Raw genomic sequence first — 14,692 nt, 5'->3', positions numbered from 1 at the left:
ATGAAGTGCTATTGAGCAATTCTCTACAAAATCGGTTTTTTTTTTAATTTTTGTATTTTTAAATCCGGTTTTTTTTTTTCAGGAACAAGTAAGCCCCATACTCTCTTCAAGAAAGTTTTAGAGCACATTCTAGAGCATCCGAATACGAGTCCGGTTTTGATATAGCGTAAAACTTGGATTTTTAAAATTTTAAACTTAAAAAAAATATATTTTTTCCCGTGCAAATGGAAAATAGAATCACTTTGCGCAAAGTGAGGTGTAAACCAATTCTTCTCAAACTTTTGGGAGTTGTTTAAAACCCCAAAATGAACTAAAAAACTGCTGTGCTGGAAAATCGATTTTGTTATTACACCCTAATGACCCATATAGGATATTCTTGCTAAAGTGGGACTTCTATTAACACATGAAATCAGCGAAAGTGTTAATTCTATTCTCAGCCACAAAATTAAATCTAAACGACCTTCAAGCAATCAAACTAACGTTTCAATTGTCTGCTGCAAAACACCAATTTTTGAACAAATCAAATTTAAGCAAAGTAGCATAAAATTTAACAAAAGTTATCTCCTAAAGCAGTGATTCTCAACGGGGGTACCGAGCCTAATTGATTTACATGGCAGGGGGTACTTGCCTAGAAGAAGGTTGATGTTTGACTTTAAAAATGTTTTTGAAGGGCTGAAAAATCTCAAGGTTGCAATAAATGGTAAATCACAACATTGAAAAACATAAGTTCGATAGTGTTTGCTGCGATATTTAAAAAACATAATTTTCCAATAAAAAAAACATCTGCGACTGTTTTTGAGAATGGTTTGGATATCCTCTGATATGGAAATTACTGTCTTTGAATATCTTCCGGCGGTGATGATTTGTATTTTGTATGAACAATTGTCTACAAGGTGGGAGAGGGGAGAACTGAAATTTTAAAAAAGTATCTCTGTGATTTAGAGATGGCCTCTTATGAAATGCTGCTCTGATCATATCGTGCTATCTTGACAATCTCTGGCATTGCGACAAGTTGTGAAAGGGTATTTTTGTCAATGGCCGTTTTGTCACTTTTTTACTGTTTACATTTTTATGTATTACTCGGAATTGTAGCAACTAGGGAGCCTATATGTAGATCCCTAGTGACAACCACATAAGAACCAAACCATGGATTTTTGTTTATGTTCAATAGCAAAAACGAGTTTTGCAATACACGTCAAAAAGCGACTTACAAGAAGATAGCACGATCTCGTCGATTTGATGAATTTTAATAGGTACACTTTGTTACTGTGTTTGATGTAAGAATTTCAACTACTCAACGTCTGCAAAACACTTAAAGATCAATTCAACATTCAATTCCAAAGTTGCAAAAATGTAACGTTTTGAAATATGTATTTTTATTGTCGCAACTATAATCTCTTTACATTAATGCTGCATGAAACAAAGGTAGAGGTGAGTTTAGAACTTTTGGTTTGGCACAAACAAGATTTAACTGCATTTGCTTTAAAAAAAACAATAACCAAAACCACAACTCCTCATTTCACAGTGTTTCGTCTACTTGGCACATCACGAATCATTCTCCTGCAGAGTTTACAGCTTCGTTACCGTTGGCCGATATCCGCGCTCGTCGGCGGTGTAGTCCACGCGGTACCGCTGTCCAGTGGGATCGGTAAACTCGTACGAGCCCGTCACGGAAATGGCCGGAGCTTCGGCTCCCTCAACCGGCTTCAACACGCCAGCTTCCTCGCGCTTCTGGCCGTCGGATTGCTCGTACCTAAAAAAAAAGAAGAATCACACAGTAAAAAAAACCCGTTCAATAAATGTATCAAATTCATTTGAGTTATTACGCAAAGTTGTAGCTTCCATCGACGCCGTTCTCGTTAGTAAACTGAACAAGCTGTACATCGTCCTGGGCTACGGTAAGCTGACACGTTGACAGCAGCACGACAGCAAAAACAACCTGACAAAATAAAAAGACCATTAAACAAGATTTACAGAACAATAAATACACAGTAAAAAAAGGTTGAATTTCGGATGGTTGAAATTTGTTTGGTTGAATATAACCTTATTTTGAATACTCTTACCAAAAACAATGTGTGAAAATGTCTTGGAAAATGTTAAATTAAACAGAAACTATGGAAAATTTCACTTGATCATCAGGATCAGGATTAAATTATAATTTTTGGCACCATTTTTTTTTTTTTTTTTTGTGTGTCTAAAAAATATAAGGATCAAATATGGTAAAACGAATTTCTGTACATACGTGCATTAAATTTAAGAGTATTATTGCTTTTTGATGAATAAACATGATATATCCTTCAACAAACATGAACCAGGTACATAGATACAAAACATGATTCAAAATCGAAAATGTACTACAAATTACTGTTGCATGCTTCAAAAGTCATGAGTATAAAGAAAATATATTTTTTAAATGTTTAACTGTTGAAAATGCATTCAAAAGTAGCTGTTAAATTCGTGAGAATGTTGAAAACACCTTCACAAACATTTTTTTAAGTTGAAACAAAAATAAAAAATAATTTAGCAAAAAATCAAACAGAAGCCTCCATTACAAGCTATTTGAACAAAAATCAAGATACTTGTAAAACGTTTTTAAAACAGATAACACTTCTATAACATTGCTGATTACTTGATCATTTCATACCCATGAAAAGTATTTCCCCTGAAACTCAACACAGTAATTTGTGATTCATTGATGGATGGTAGCCATCCATGCAAATGTTGGTTAAGGAAATATGATATTTATTTCTAAAAATCTATTTAATTCAAAAATTTAAATCTATTTAATTCAATTTCCCTTAACAATTTCAAACCTCGGTTGTATCAGCTAAATCCAAACTAAATCAGAGCAGATGGCTGATATTCGTACACGAAAATTATGTAAAAATCTATTAATTCTTGTAAACATATATTTAATACGATTTTCTGATTCCAATTTCTGAATAAATCCCGCATATTCAAATACTTGATTAATACTTAATTTTTAAAATGTTTAGCGATTTGAAACCTTTTAAATAGTTGTTTCTTGTCTTATTTTGCACATTTTGATGAGTAAATGACACATAAAACGCATTATTTGACAAGTTACCTGAACTGTAATTAAAATGTTTCCAATAAATGATGAAGGGATTTAAAACAAAAAAACTTAAAATAAAAATATCTCAGAAATTTATTGATCAAACATTTTGCATTGGAAGCATTGGAAAGCTGAGAAAATTTCCTATAAGACACACTTGAAAGTAGCGATGACTATTTTTCCCCCTTAAGGTTGCCCAGAGAACACGCCGTGGAATCATAATCAATTCTTTACAAAATCGGCCGATTTCAACAATTTTTATTTTTTGTATTTTTTAATCTGGCTCAAATTTTGTAGGGACCTTTCCTATAACCAAAGAAGCTCTTTTTTTTAAGTCATTGGTTCAACCATACAAGTCTCCATACAATTTTGGCAGTTGCCCATACAATTTACGTAAATATTCAAACAGCTGTAACTTTTGAGTGAATTTTCTTTTTAATTTGTTTTTTTCTGCAAAGTTGTAGGTTTGATTGAGGACTATTGAGAAAAAAAGGTAAATGAAAAAAGTGCCGAATTTTGTATTACCTTTTTTTTAACAAAAACTCAATTTCCCAAAACTAGTATTTTTTTATTTTTGAGATTTTTTTTATATGTTTTAACATTCCAACGCCCAAGGCTCCAAAAAAGGTGGAACGGTAACTTCAACTCGATGGTTCTCGGGCATAACTCAACCAATCAAGATGATTCTTCTTTCCAGTGATTTGTTAGGATGTCTGGATGATTCTAGAACTTTGCAGAACTTAATTTGATCAAATCTGAAATTTTTGCGATCAAAAACATCGCCCAACTTTTTTTTTCGCGTGTAAAAAAAATTCGCCGAAAATTCCGCGGAGGCAGTCTTTTTAAAAAAGGTGGAACGATGTTTTCGGTCGCAGAAATTACAGATTTGTTCAAATTAAGTTCTGCAAAGTTCTAGAATCATCTAGACATCCTAACAAATCATTGGAAAGAAGAATCATCTTGATTGGTTGAGTTAGGCCCGAGAACCAGCGAGTTGAAGTTACCGTTCCACCTTTTTTGGGAGGCTTGGGCGTCCGTGTAAGTTGGACATGCGTTGGGCGTTGCAGTGTTAAGGGACCAAAACCCGCAACTTTTGAGGTATAGAGAAATATGGTCAAAAAATCTGCCGCCGAGTATTTTTTTTAAATAGTGATTTTTGTTAAAAAAAAATCAAAATTTCATACAAAAAAAGCAAAATATTTGCAGTTTTTCTATTTAAAAAAATAGTGACCATGAGTGACCATTTCTAAAAAGATTATTTTCAAAAAGTTCACAAAATTTGCTGTAAAAATGTCTAGAAGACATTGAAGAAAAGACCTCAGGTTGCTGAGATACAGCGTATTTAAGAAAAGCAGCGCGTGGAAAAGCCCAGATTTTATTTCAAAAAATCATTTGTCGGAATCCTGTTAATGAACCTCACCCATTTTTTGATATGTTACGTAAAATTGTCCGAGAAGTCCGTTAAAAATATGTTCAGACATAGACTCTATGGTCCAGACACCGTCAGAACGGCATATTAAGTTTTCATATGACTTTTTTATATATTTAACTAGATTTTTCGGTCCTCAAACAATTTTTCCTCTAAAGCCCAACTTATCACCTTTCCGATGTCTTTTCATTGCATTGCTAATAACTCATCAGGATCAACTCGGATCTTCTTGCACTCTAAGACAAAGTTGTAGGGAATTAAATTTCCTACAAGAGTCTCACGCTCACATTTCTGCGCTTTCCCCATAAAACGATAAAAAGTAACCCCTACACCTTAACCAATTGGGCTCAAAATTGGCACAGATATTATTTTTGCCTAAAGAATCGAGCCAGAGGGTATCTCTTGAGATTTTCCGAAATTTTCAATTTTGCTTTACATCCTTGTTGAATTCCTGAGTAACTTAACACTGATAACTAGCCTTCTTTTATATACTCAATTTAGACCCATCAATGTTTTCAATCAGAACGTATCATAACAATCTCACATAATTTTGAATGGTGCATAATATTCTGTTGCAAAATTTTTACTATCTGGGCACAGATATCATCACTATGTTTGCATCCGAAGCACACCTTAGCCATTTATCTACCGGTGACCGCCACAAGTTAGGATTTTGAACATTGCACACGAGCCAGCACTCCTCCACTCACCAGGAATTTCATGATTCCAAAACTAAGTATAGAATCCACTCGACCACTTGATTATCGCTTAGTAGCTCTCGCAAGTACAACCGACTATACCCAACTGCTGGGTGTTTGTTTTTGGGCCTCACTAAACACCACTTTGCTTGCTTGCTAAACTGCGCTGAGCACGACTCGTCTTCGTCGCCTCTGAACTTATGACCGCGGTAGAATAATAAACGGATTTGCGACTTTGCGACGAGCTTTTATACACATATATGGGGAGGGTAGTTATGTGGCACCTTAGAGCACCTCTTAAAGCACACCCTTCCCAAAACCATCCATCCAACACCGGGCGCATCCACTCGCACACATGCAACACTGTGTTGGTGTCCGAGGGGGAGCCTCTCGGGAGAGCCTTTTTAATCGTAATGCCGATTAACAAAATTTACATGTATTTGAAGAAATGCGACGACGACAACGGCGTCGGTGTTGCAAAAGCTCCTCCGCGATGGACACACACAGTATGGGAGGTTCTAGCGAGAGAGCCTTTTTGGACGCACGACCCCCCATCACAAGGGGCACAAGGGGTCTTTCAGGGGTGATGGTGTCGATTCGAGAATAAAACATACAATTTGCATATCCATAAGCTTGTCACACTAGCACCGTGGTTCACCTCTTCGAGAGGACAGTGAGCACCTGAACGACGAAGTGTCCAAAAATGTTTGCAGATCAGACACAATATTTATTACGGGATTAATTAGATAATACGCTCACAGTGACGAGGGTCAATTCATTAAGAATTACATGCGAATGCTTTCTAATTTTGGAGAGAATATCTAAAAATGTAAAAAAGCCTGTAGAAATAAGCGGATCAGTTGCTATATTTCTCAAATCGTAGCTTATTTTGAGCAAAAACCGAATATTAAGCAAAAATGTGGCAATTTTTTCCCTATTATCTGAAAATATGCAAAATTACAATAAAGCCTTTTAGAACCCTTATACAAGCAGAAAGTCGCTCCAACCTTCCATCGGATGAGGAAGTAAAATGTCGGTCCCGGTCTTGGTTGCTAGGCCGTTAAGCCATTCCAGGTGTAGGAGTCTTCTCCATGCCATAAGTACAAACAACACACCAAACCAAGCCTACTCCGGTGGAATTGCTGGCGGCGGTTGGACTCGCAATCCGCAGGTCGTCAGTTCAAACACTGGGGTGGAAGGTTCCTTGGAGTAGAAAGAGGTTTGGGTGCTCTCCCAATTCAAGCCTTCGGACTCCTAGGTTCGAGCAGAAACTTGCAATAGAGACCACAAAAGACCCGGGGGTCGTTAATGTGGATGGTTTGATTTTTTGACAAGCAGCACATGGTCATGCTTCTTGGGCACTTTTATTAATTTTACTGTCACCAGCGGTGACATTGGGTCTGGGGTGAGATTGGATCATACAAAAATGCTGAAATTTGTGTGACCTAATCTCCCCCCTCAGACCCAATGTCACCCCTTATGACGATAGTATTTAGTAAACTTGAACTTGAACGGCTGAGTTTTCAAAAATAATTTTTACAAAATGGTATTTCCAAATCAGTTAAAAAAAATGTCTCAAGCCTTAAAAGTATTCAAAATAAAAGTTCTCCTCAAAATCCTTTCAAATTAAAATTGGTATAAAACGACATTTTTCCAGATGTTATTTTTTTAAATGTTATAACACTGTCCAACTGTGCCTTATTTACCTCAGTCTGCTCTGCGAACGCACTGGTTTTGCGATGTTAAATTATCAGATGATTTTTCAATATTCTTCCACCACCCGAAATCCTTCCAAATTACCGTATTAATCCTCCCACGACATCTTTTCACACACTAAGGCGAAAGAAGGAACAGAAAAATAACCCCCCATAAAACTCCCTGTAATAAATTAGCCTACGATTTGGGTGCAACCAATCCGCGAGAATGTTCTCTCTCCCCCAAATCCCGCCAAATTTGCATGAACCTGACCGGTGGTGGATGTGGTGTGTGACACGATAGTCATCGGAATGAATGAGCACCTCCAATTTAAATAACAATAATCACTCGAAACTTGATAAAATGCGCACCAGAGCTTTCCATTAATCGCGCGGCAAAGCAGCCAACAAGCTTCTACAGTGCACTGAAAAAAATGATAGTTTTTTTTCTGCAAGAAAAATTTGGGCAAATTTTAGAGTTTGACCAACCATTGCTTGCAGAGTAAATTATTTTCAGGTCAAAAAAAGAATTTTTAATCTTTTGTCGTTGTCAGAGTGCACACAAAAAAGTTTGCTCATCGAGTGGCCAAGGGGCTGCTGCCTCCACGAGGACGATCGTTGTCGTCATCCTCGTGGTCGGCGGCACATCTTAATCACTATCGACCCATCGAACTTTTCCTCTCCTGCACCTTTGGTTCCATCGTCTTCGTGCGAATTGAGCAAAGAATAAATGAATAGTGGATAAACTTTGAACTGCAACTCACGTTGATGCGATCTGCGTAAGGTAGTTTAGCTAATTGTAACACATTTTTCTGTGTGTAATGTCTTACTAACAGTAAACTTGAGTAATCCAGCGGGTTTCATAAGCTTAAGTCAATATGAATTCTTCTATAATTGATACCATATACAATCACCTACTTCACTATGCCAATATTTGCCGACACTTTTCATCATTCTTGGGCTCGATGTTTCTTGTTGACGAAGAAGTGTTAAAGTGTTGCGCAAAGTAGCAACTATACCCTCTACTGTAGCTGACCACTTAAGTCCAGTGTTTAAGCTTCTTGAACCCCCAGTGCTCACAGCATGAGCCCATGACATCTTCCATGTGGCGCAATAATTCACCGATCATACACTGTTTTTTTAACCGATTCACTCATCTTGTTGACAAAATTGGTCATTCTTGTGTCAAACCAGTACCGATTAAAAGCGAATTAGAGAGGAAGTCAACGCTGTTGACTCTTGACGAATTGCTATGGTCGATGGGTGATTCGGCAGGGTGGACATTAAACAGCTTCCAGCAAGCACAGTACGACCTCTTCCGTAGAAGGTCGTTGTCTTTCTTCTCAGCACGTCGTCGTTGTGCTATCTTGGGGCTTTTGATAAGAAGTTCAAACGCTATTTTGAATTTCATGATAAGTTTAATTCGAATTCCCGGACGCTTCGAAACCCGGACACCTCATCATGTTTTATCAATTATTTGGATATAAGTTCGCATTATTAATGTCACAAATGGGTTATTTAATGAATTCTAACATCAACTTTCATTTAAAGTTTGTTTGAACGCTGTATTTAATGTCAAAACAATTTTATAAAATAAAATTATAAGTTTACTACAAATGTGAAACATTTCACTGAAATATTTCATAGATTTATGGTTATGATTTCTTTAAGTTCTAGCAAATTCTTATATAAAATATCGATTGTTTTGAAGTGAACAGCTTATTCGAGACCTAAAGAATGCCATTCACGAACATTTCAGTCCGAACAATCAAACAAAATCGAGTGTCCGGAATGCGAAGCAAAAGTGTCCGTATTTCGCTTTTATCAGTGTCCGGGATTCGAAGCACAACAAATCATCTTAATTTTAAAGCTCTGATGAAAAATCCTGATGATATTTCTACATTTTTCAACCTGTTACAAGATTTGATGATCAAATGATATGCTACTTAGTGTCCAGATTTCGAATCATGACGTTATATTTTGACAATACCATTTCCAAAAAAATCGTTGACTAGCAAATTTAAACAATCATAACATCATTAAAATCATCCTAGCATTGAGCCAAGACAGTACAATCACAGCGAGCAGATGATTTCCGGGCGGTTCGTCTCTTAGCGGCCATCAAAGAGACACCCTCAGCAGTGTCTTCCAAGGCCCCTATTGGTGTAGTTGTTTGCCCCAACCTTAGGGGCCATCCATCCATAAATCGCGTGGGAACCTGAAGGGTGGGGGGGAGGGTGGTTACGATTGACCACTCTCCTTACAAAAACATTTGAACAATTGGTCTCATGAGGTGAGGACAGGGGATGACATGAGGTGAGGACAGGAATTTTAAAAAAGTGTCAACGTGGTCTATGGAAGGCCCCTAATGAATGTAGTTTTTTATGGACACCCAAAGTTACCAAATCGTAAAAATTTCCATTCATAAAATGGCAGTCTATCACTACTATACTCAAACCCCGATGGTTTGACACAAATTGTTGTCAAACGAGCGGGGTCACTTTTGATTTTGACACCCTGTTTACACGGAGCTCACACACTCTACCAAACTATTGGTTTGATAGTGAGTGTGTGTCCCTTGTAAAAAGTAACTCCGTTTACAGTTGACTGTAACAGTCGGGGCAAATGAAACACAGTTTTTTTCAAAATACTTAACGTTTTGACTCTCTGGTTTGAGTCTTCTTCAGGAGGTTTTCGTGTCAGATTATGTCCCAAGTCTGGATTGCTTACACACTTGGGACACTGTCTGACACGAAATCCTCCTGAAGAAGACTCAAATCAGAGAGTCGAAACGTCGAGTAATTTTGAAAAAAAACGGTGTTTCATTTGCCCCGACTGTCACAGCCAACAACAAGCAGAACCACTGTCTACAGTCGTTAAACTGCTCGTCACTTTTTAGTGTGACTTCAAACCAACGGGGTACAAACTCAAAAGTGGCCAACCACCGAGGGTTGAGTGTGGCTACTATTGTCGCCCCTAGTCTGGGGACGCTTTCCGGAAGGTTTATTTGTTTATAGCACTTTTATTGGGCTTCATTACAGCATGTTTCACGTTAAACTAATGGGGGTCGATTTGTCAGTACAAAACCAGTCATTGTTTGAAGAAGACAGGGAGAGCCACGTGCTGAATAAATTTCATATAGCTGTTCATTAAACTTGTGCCTCAAATGTAACAAGTTGCAAATTTATAAAATTAAAGCTAAATATAGCATGGTAATGGACTTAATGTCCTATTTTTATACAAGAGAAGGTAATCTATCACCAAATCACATAAGTAATATTACACCTCTTTGTTGTCGTGCTATCTTGCCACACATGCATGTTCAATGCCTCATCTTTTGATTTTCACAGATCAAAAAAAAACTCGATTTCAATCCTGAGATATTCAATAAAAACCGAAAAAATGCTATCTTCACGTACCCTGAAAATTGATGTAAGTTAGTCAGAACGCGTTTGACACACGTACATGCCCAACTACTGTAAAAAAGTAATATTACACCTCTTTGTTGTCGTGCTATCTTGCCACACGTGCATGTTCAACGCCTCATCTTTTGACTTTCACAGATCCAAAAAAACTCGATTTCAATCCTGAGGTATTCAATAAAAACCGAAAAAATGCTATCTTGACGTACCCTGAAAATTGATTCAAGTTAGTCAGAACGCGTTTGACACACGTACATGCCCGACAACTGTAAACAACCAAACTTAGGGCAATGCACAGAATGGTCAACCAAACAAAATGTTAGTACAGAACATTTTGTTCATTAATTTTCGCTGATTTTGGAGTGAATATGTAGTTACATAGACAATCTGGTTTGTTCAATTTTCGCTGAATTTGCTAAAATTGCACCTTGTACAATTTCCGCCAGATATATTATGGTTTTAAAATGAAACGCTTTCTATGTACTTTTCATTTTCAAGAATAAACATGTTAATTTTTTAAACATATCCTTTTATCAAAAAAAAGAATAATTACTACTAATTTCGATCAATATTTCACAGTTTGAAAAAAAACAACAACAAACATATTTATTCATTACTGCTAATTCTTTTAAGAAAAAAAAATCTGAATAAAAAACTAATTTAAGATATCTAAATTCTACGTCTTTCACAAAATTTCTTCACCTCTTAAAAAGGAAAACTGCAGCTAATTTAGTGCCAATGACTCAATCGACTCGTACGATGATGTTCATTTCTGTCACTATCGATGATTTATGGCCCATCTTTAATTTTTACTCTTGGCTGAAAACCTCAGAAACATTTAAAAAATCTTACTAGGCAAACCCCGCAACGTGCAGGTGACATGTTCGTTAGTTTTGAATTATCATATCATCAACTTTGGCATCTGCCCCTCTACTGGATGTTGTACATCTACTATGTAAATATCGAAAACCAGAATGGGAACAACACTTTCTTGACGTGTGCGAAAAAAAATCGAATTTGAATAAAATTTACTGTGTTTGCAAACTTGTTGCAATTATTCAAAATTGACGATGCAAATGGTGGTGCGGTTTATTGATGGTCATATTTTGCATGGAATGCTTGAAATAATCCCAAACACTGGAAAAACTCGATCCACCCGACCTTGTCCTTCGAGAAGACCCAACTCCTCAATCGGTAGCTGTTTTTATTTTCTAAAGTTTGCCAAGTGCTCAATCTGATCGACTCCTCACGGCCTGTGGCGCATGAACGCGGTTTATCTCGTTAGTCAAATCGCTTCATTGTGGTCCCGCACATACTTGCGACTAGCGCAGCATCTTCAACAGGTTGACAGAATTGCGTTCGCAGATACCTACACATGGTGAGGAATTAGCCCTGCCTGTTTATTGGTAAATACCAAAAGTCAAATGGCGACGACGACGCCGACGGTTTTGCTTTGCCTGTGAAGATGCGCATTTAAGCACTCCATCCGCGGTCATTTACTTGATTTTTGCGATGCGCCGCCAAAGGTGATTCAAGGTATTAATTGGTCGTTAATTCAGGGTATCCAGAATATCGCTATTTCACAAAATTGTTTTTAAGCAACAAATTAATTTCATAAAATAATTATCATCTGGCAGTATTAATTTGATTTCCGTCATTTTAAAATAAATGACCCTTTTATTTAAAATTGACAGGCTAAGGGTAACTTGAACCTAGGTGACCAAAAACTCAAACTTGTTTGTTTTTGTGTATACCATTCGCCAAAGTTGATATGCTGGGTGATAACGTTGGCCAACGCGCAATCGATTCTAATCCGCAAGGTTTCTAAATCATGAGAGGTGATTAATTATCGAGTTTGAGTTCGTGGCTAATTCAGCAGGTTAATCACTTCTAATTCGCGATACACAGCGGCACCAACAGATTTGGTTGGCCTTAATGAGTTGTGGTAATTTCTGGTTCCCAACAAGTCAAGTAAATGTAGAAGCTAGGTTTCAACAGAGACTTGAATTTAATTAATTAATATTCATTAGCAGATTTCTTCGTTTTCCTAATTTATACTCTTATTTCTAATATTTTTGAGAAATATTTTTTATTAGGAAAATAATTCCTAATAATCACCCAGTAGCCTATTTTACAACAATTGCCATTTCATATGAAATGGAAAAGTACCTTACTTAAACACCACAGTGATGATGCTTTCCACGGAAATACAATTGCAAAAGCTCCAGTTTGTAAATAACGCCTGCAAAACAAGGTAATATTTGTAATTATGATAATATAGGTAAATATTCGCAAGAGGTCGAAAGTCAAGGTATTGATTCACGACTTCAGAGCTAGATCAGTTTAGGTTACCTAAAAATCAACCCCTTTCTATAGCAACCAAAATGTTTTCTTTGATCAACTGTAGATCAACAAAATAAAAATTTAAATGTTCAAAGTTGACATGTTACATATTGACTCAAATTTTAAATGAAAGTCTATTGATTAAAATTATACTACAGCAGACTACCCTAGTAACATTTTAGGTTTTAAGTAGGCCATAAAAGCCTATTTAGGCCGTATGAGAGTTTCCAGAACCATGATAAAACCTGTAAGTTTAAAAATGTTACTAGGGTATTCTTTATCAAGCCAACAAAACTTCTTCAAAATGAAACCCGGCTTGAAAAATGATTTAAAAAAAACCCTCATTATTTGCATCAGTTTCGTCAAGGTATGATAGATTTGGGCTCCCTGAACACGCTCTAATCGACAGAATACAATTTTAGTGAATTCAACCTGCCTATAAATTTAGTTGTAAATTTAAAAATGAATGCGATGGAATAATGTTAAGCAACCATGCTCACCCTCTTTAACCCCCATAAATAAACGTGGATTACCATACCTTGACGAAACTAAAGCGTTTAATGACATCAACTTAAAAAGTGGCAAATTGTGTTATGTTTTACTAACCATTGAATTTATTTGAAAAAAAAAACACGTAAGGATTCAGCCATCACATCAGAAACAATCTAAGCAAAATTCATATTACTTTTAACAAATGATTCAAAAACATTACCCAACTTACCTCTACAAGAAATGTTGCACCTGAAGCATAACTCACGGGCGATTAAACTAGCCCATTCAGCAAAAGCAAACACAACCGAATCGAAATAAAACTGCAATTAATCTCTCTCATCTCGAAAGCAAACGCGCAATAATTAAATTCATTCCGGCCGCTTCAAGTAGACACCGACGAAAAAAATGGAACAATCTTATTAAAAAATTAAGCAATCAACCAACTCGCGCTCAACCCTTAACCCAAAAGGGGTGGAAACGTGTCGGGACGGGTTTCGAGAGAGAGTGACGGTTCGGGCAAATTCGAGGGGAGGACCTTTATGGTCACGCAGCATTAGCGCTGACAATAGCTTCCCTCAAACGGTCCTGCACGGCAGCTTAGGCAAGCATGCAGCGCAGCGCGCATCAACATTCCCCCTGAAGTTATGCTAGGTTGTTGGTAGAATAGCAGCCACGTGACCCGAGCAGTGCGTGGTCACAAAATTGAGTCTTTATTGAGAATCTTTCTTTTTTGTGGATGTTGTAAACAAGTAAATATGCTGTTTTGTGAAAATTTATGAAATATTAGCATATAATTGTAATTGTTATCAAGTCCTCCAAAAGCAAAAAAAAACAAATATGAGCTGTTTCGAGTTATTATTATTTTTGTATGGATAAAAAAGTATTAATCTTCTTAATAGATTTCTTAGCAATGCTAAACATCATCGTCACATTTTTTTTAATTTACACTCATATTATAGAAACATATTTATAAATGCTGATTATTGACGTGTCAAAAAAACTACATTTTCTTTTTAACTGCATTGCTTCTTCTATCTTGAACTGTCATCATGAATACCATCAACTTTGCCGAAAACACCAACTTGATCTGAAATTCATCAAACTGTACATACAAAATTGAAGCCAAAGAACTAAACTGCCCATGTTCGCGTAAATGTCCCATATGCAAAAACAGCAAGCTGAAAAAACACATTTTAAGTTTGTCCCACACATAAGGCTACGTGTAAAGTTTTCGCGAAAAAAACTGGATTTCCTCCTGATTTCTAGAACAAAATACTGTATGTTGCAGGCTTTTCTGAAAGAGCACACGATTTTGAACCAAACTGCATCATTAACTCAAAAGCGATGAAAATGCATATGGGACATTTATGCAATCATGGGCAGTAAAGGTATTAGATGGCCATTTCTGGAAAATTACTCTTCAACAGCCTCTTTTAAAAGAGGTTTTTTTCAGCACGAGTCATACATTTATCCAACGAGGTTCACCGAAGTGGATAAATACGACGAGTGATTAAAATATCAAGTTTTGCAACGAGCTA

The 14,692-nt window shown here is 36.7% G+C and overlaps 1 protein-coding gene across 1 annotated transcript; it reads right to left on the bottom strand.

Annotated features, from left to right (window-relative positions):
• Positions 1 to 1,354: 1,354 nt before the first annotated feature.
• On the bottom strand, positions 1,355 to 5,440 carry LOC6049791 (endocuticle structural glycoprotein SgAbd-5). Its single transcript, XM_001866462.2, has 3 exons — positions 5,216 to 5,440; positions 1,827 to 1,939; positions 1,355 to 1,753 (listed from the first exon to the last, which is right to left on the bottom strand). Exons 1-3 carry the CDS (start codon positions 5,225 to 5,227, stop codon positions 1,570 to 1,572), a joined length of 309 nt encoding a protein of 102 aa, XP_001866497.2. The 5' UTR covers positions 5,228 to 5,440; the 3' UTR covers positions 1,355 to 1,569.
• Positions 5,441 to 14,692: the final 9,252 nt, after the last annotated feature.

This window comes from Culex quinquefasciatus, chromosome 3 (assembly GCF_015732765.1).
Source record: "Culex quinquefasciatus strain JHB chromosome 3, VPISU_Cqui_1.0_pri_paternal, whole genome shotgun sequence".
Classification (NCBI taxonomy): domain Eukaryota; kingdom Metazoa; phylum Arthropoda; class Insecta; order Diptera; family Culicidae; genus Culex; species Culex quinquefasciatus.
This window is presented reverse-complemented; position numbering and strand designations above follow the sequence as displayed.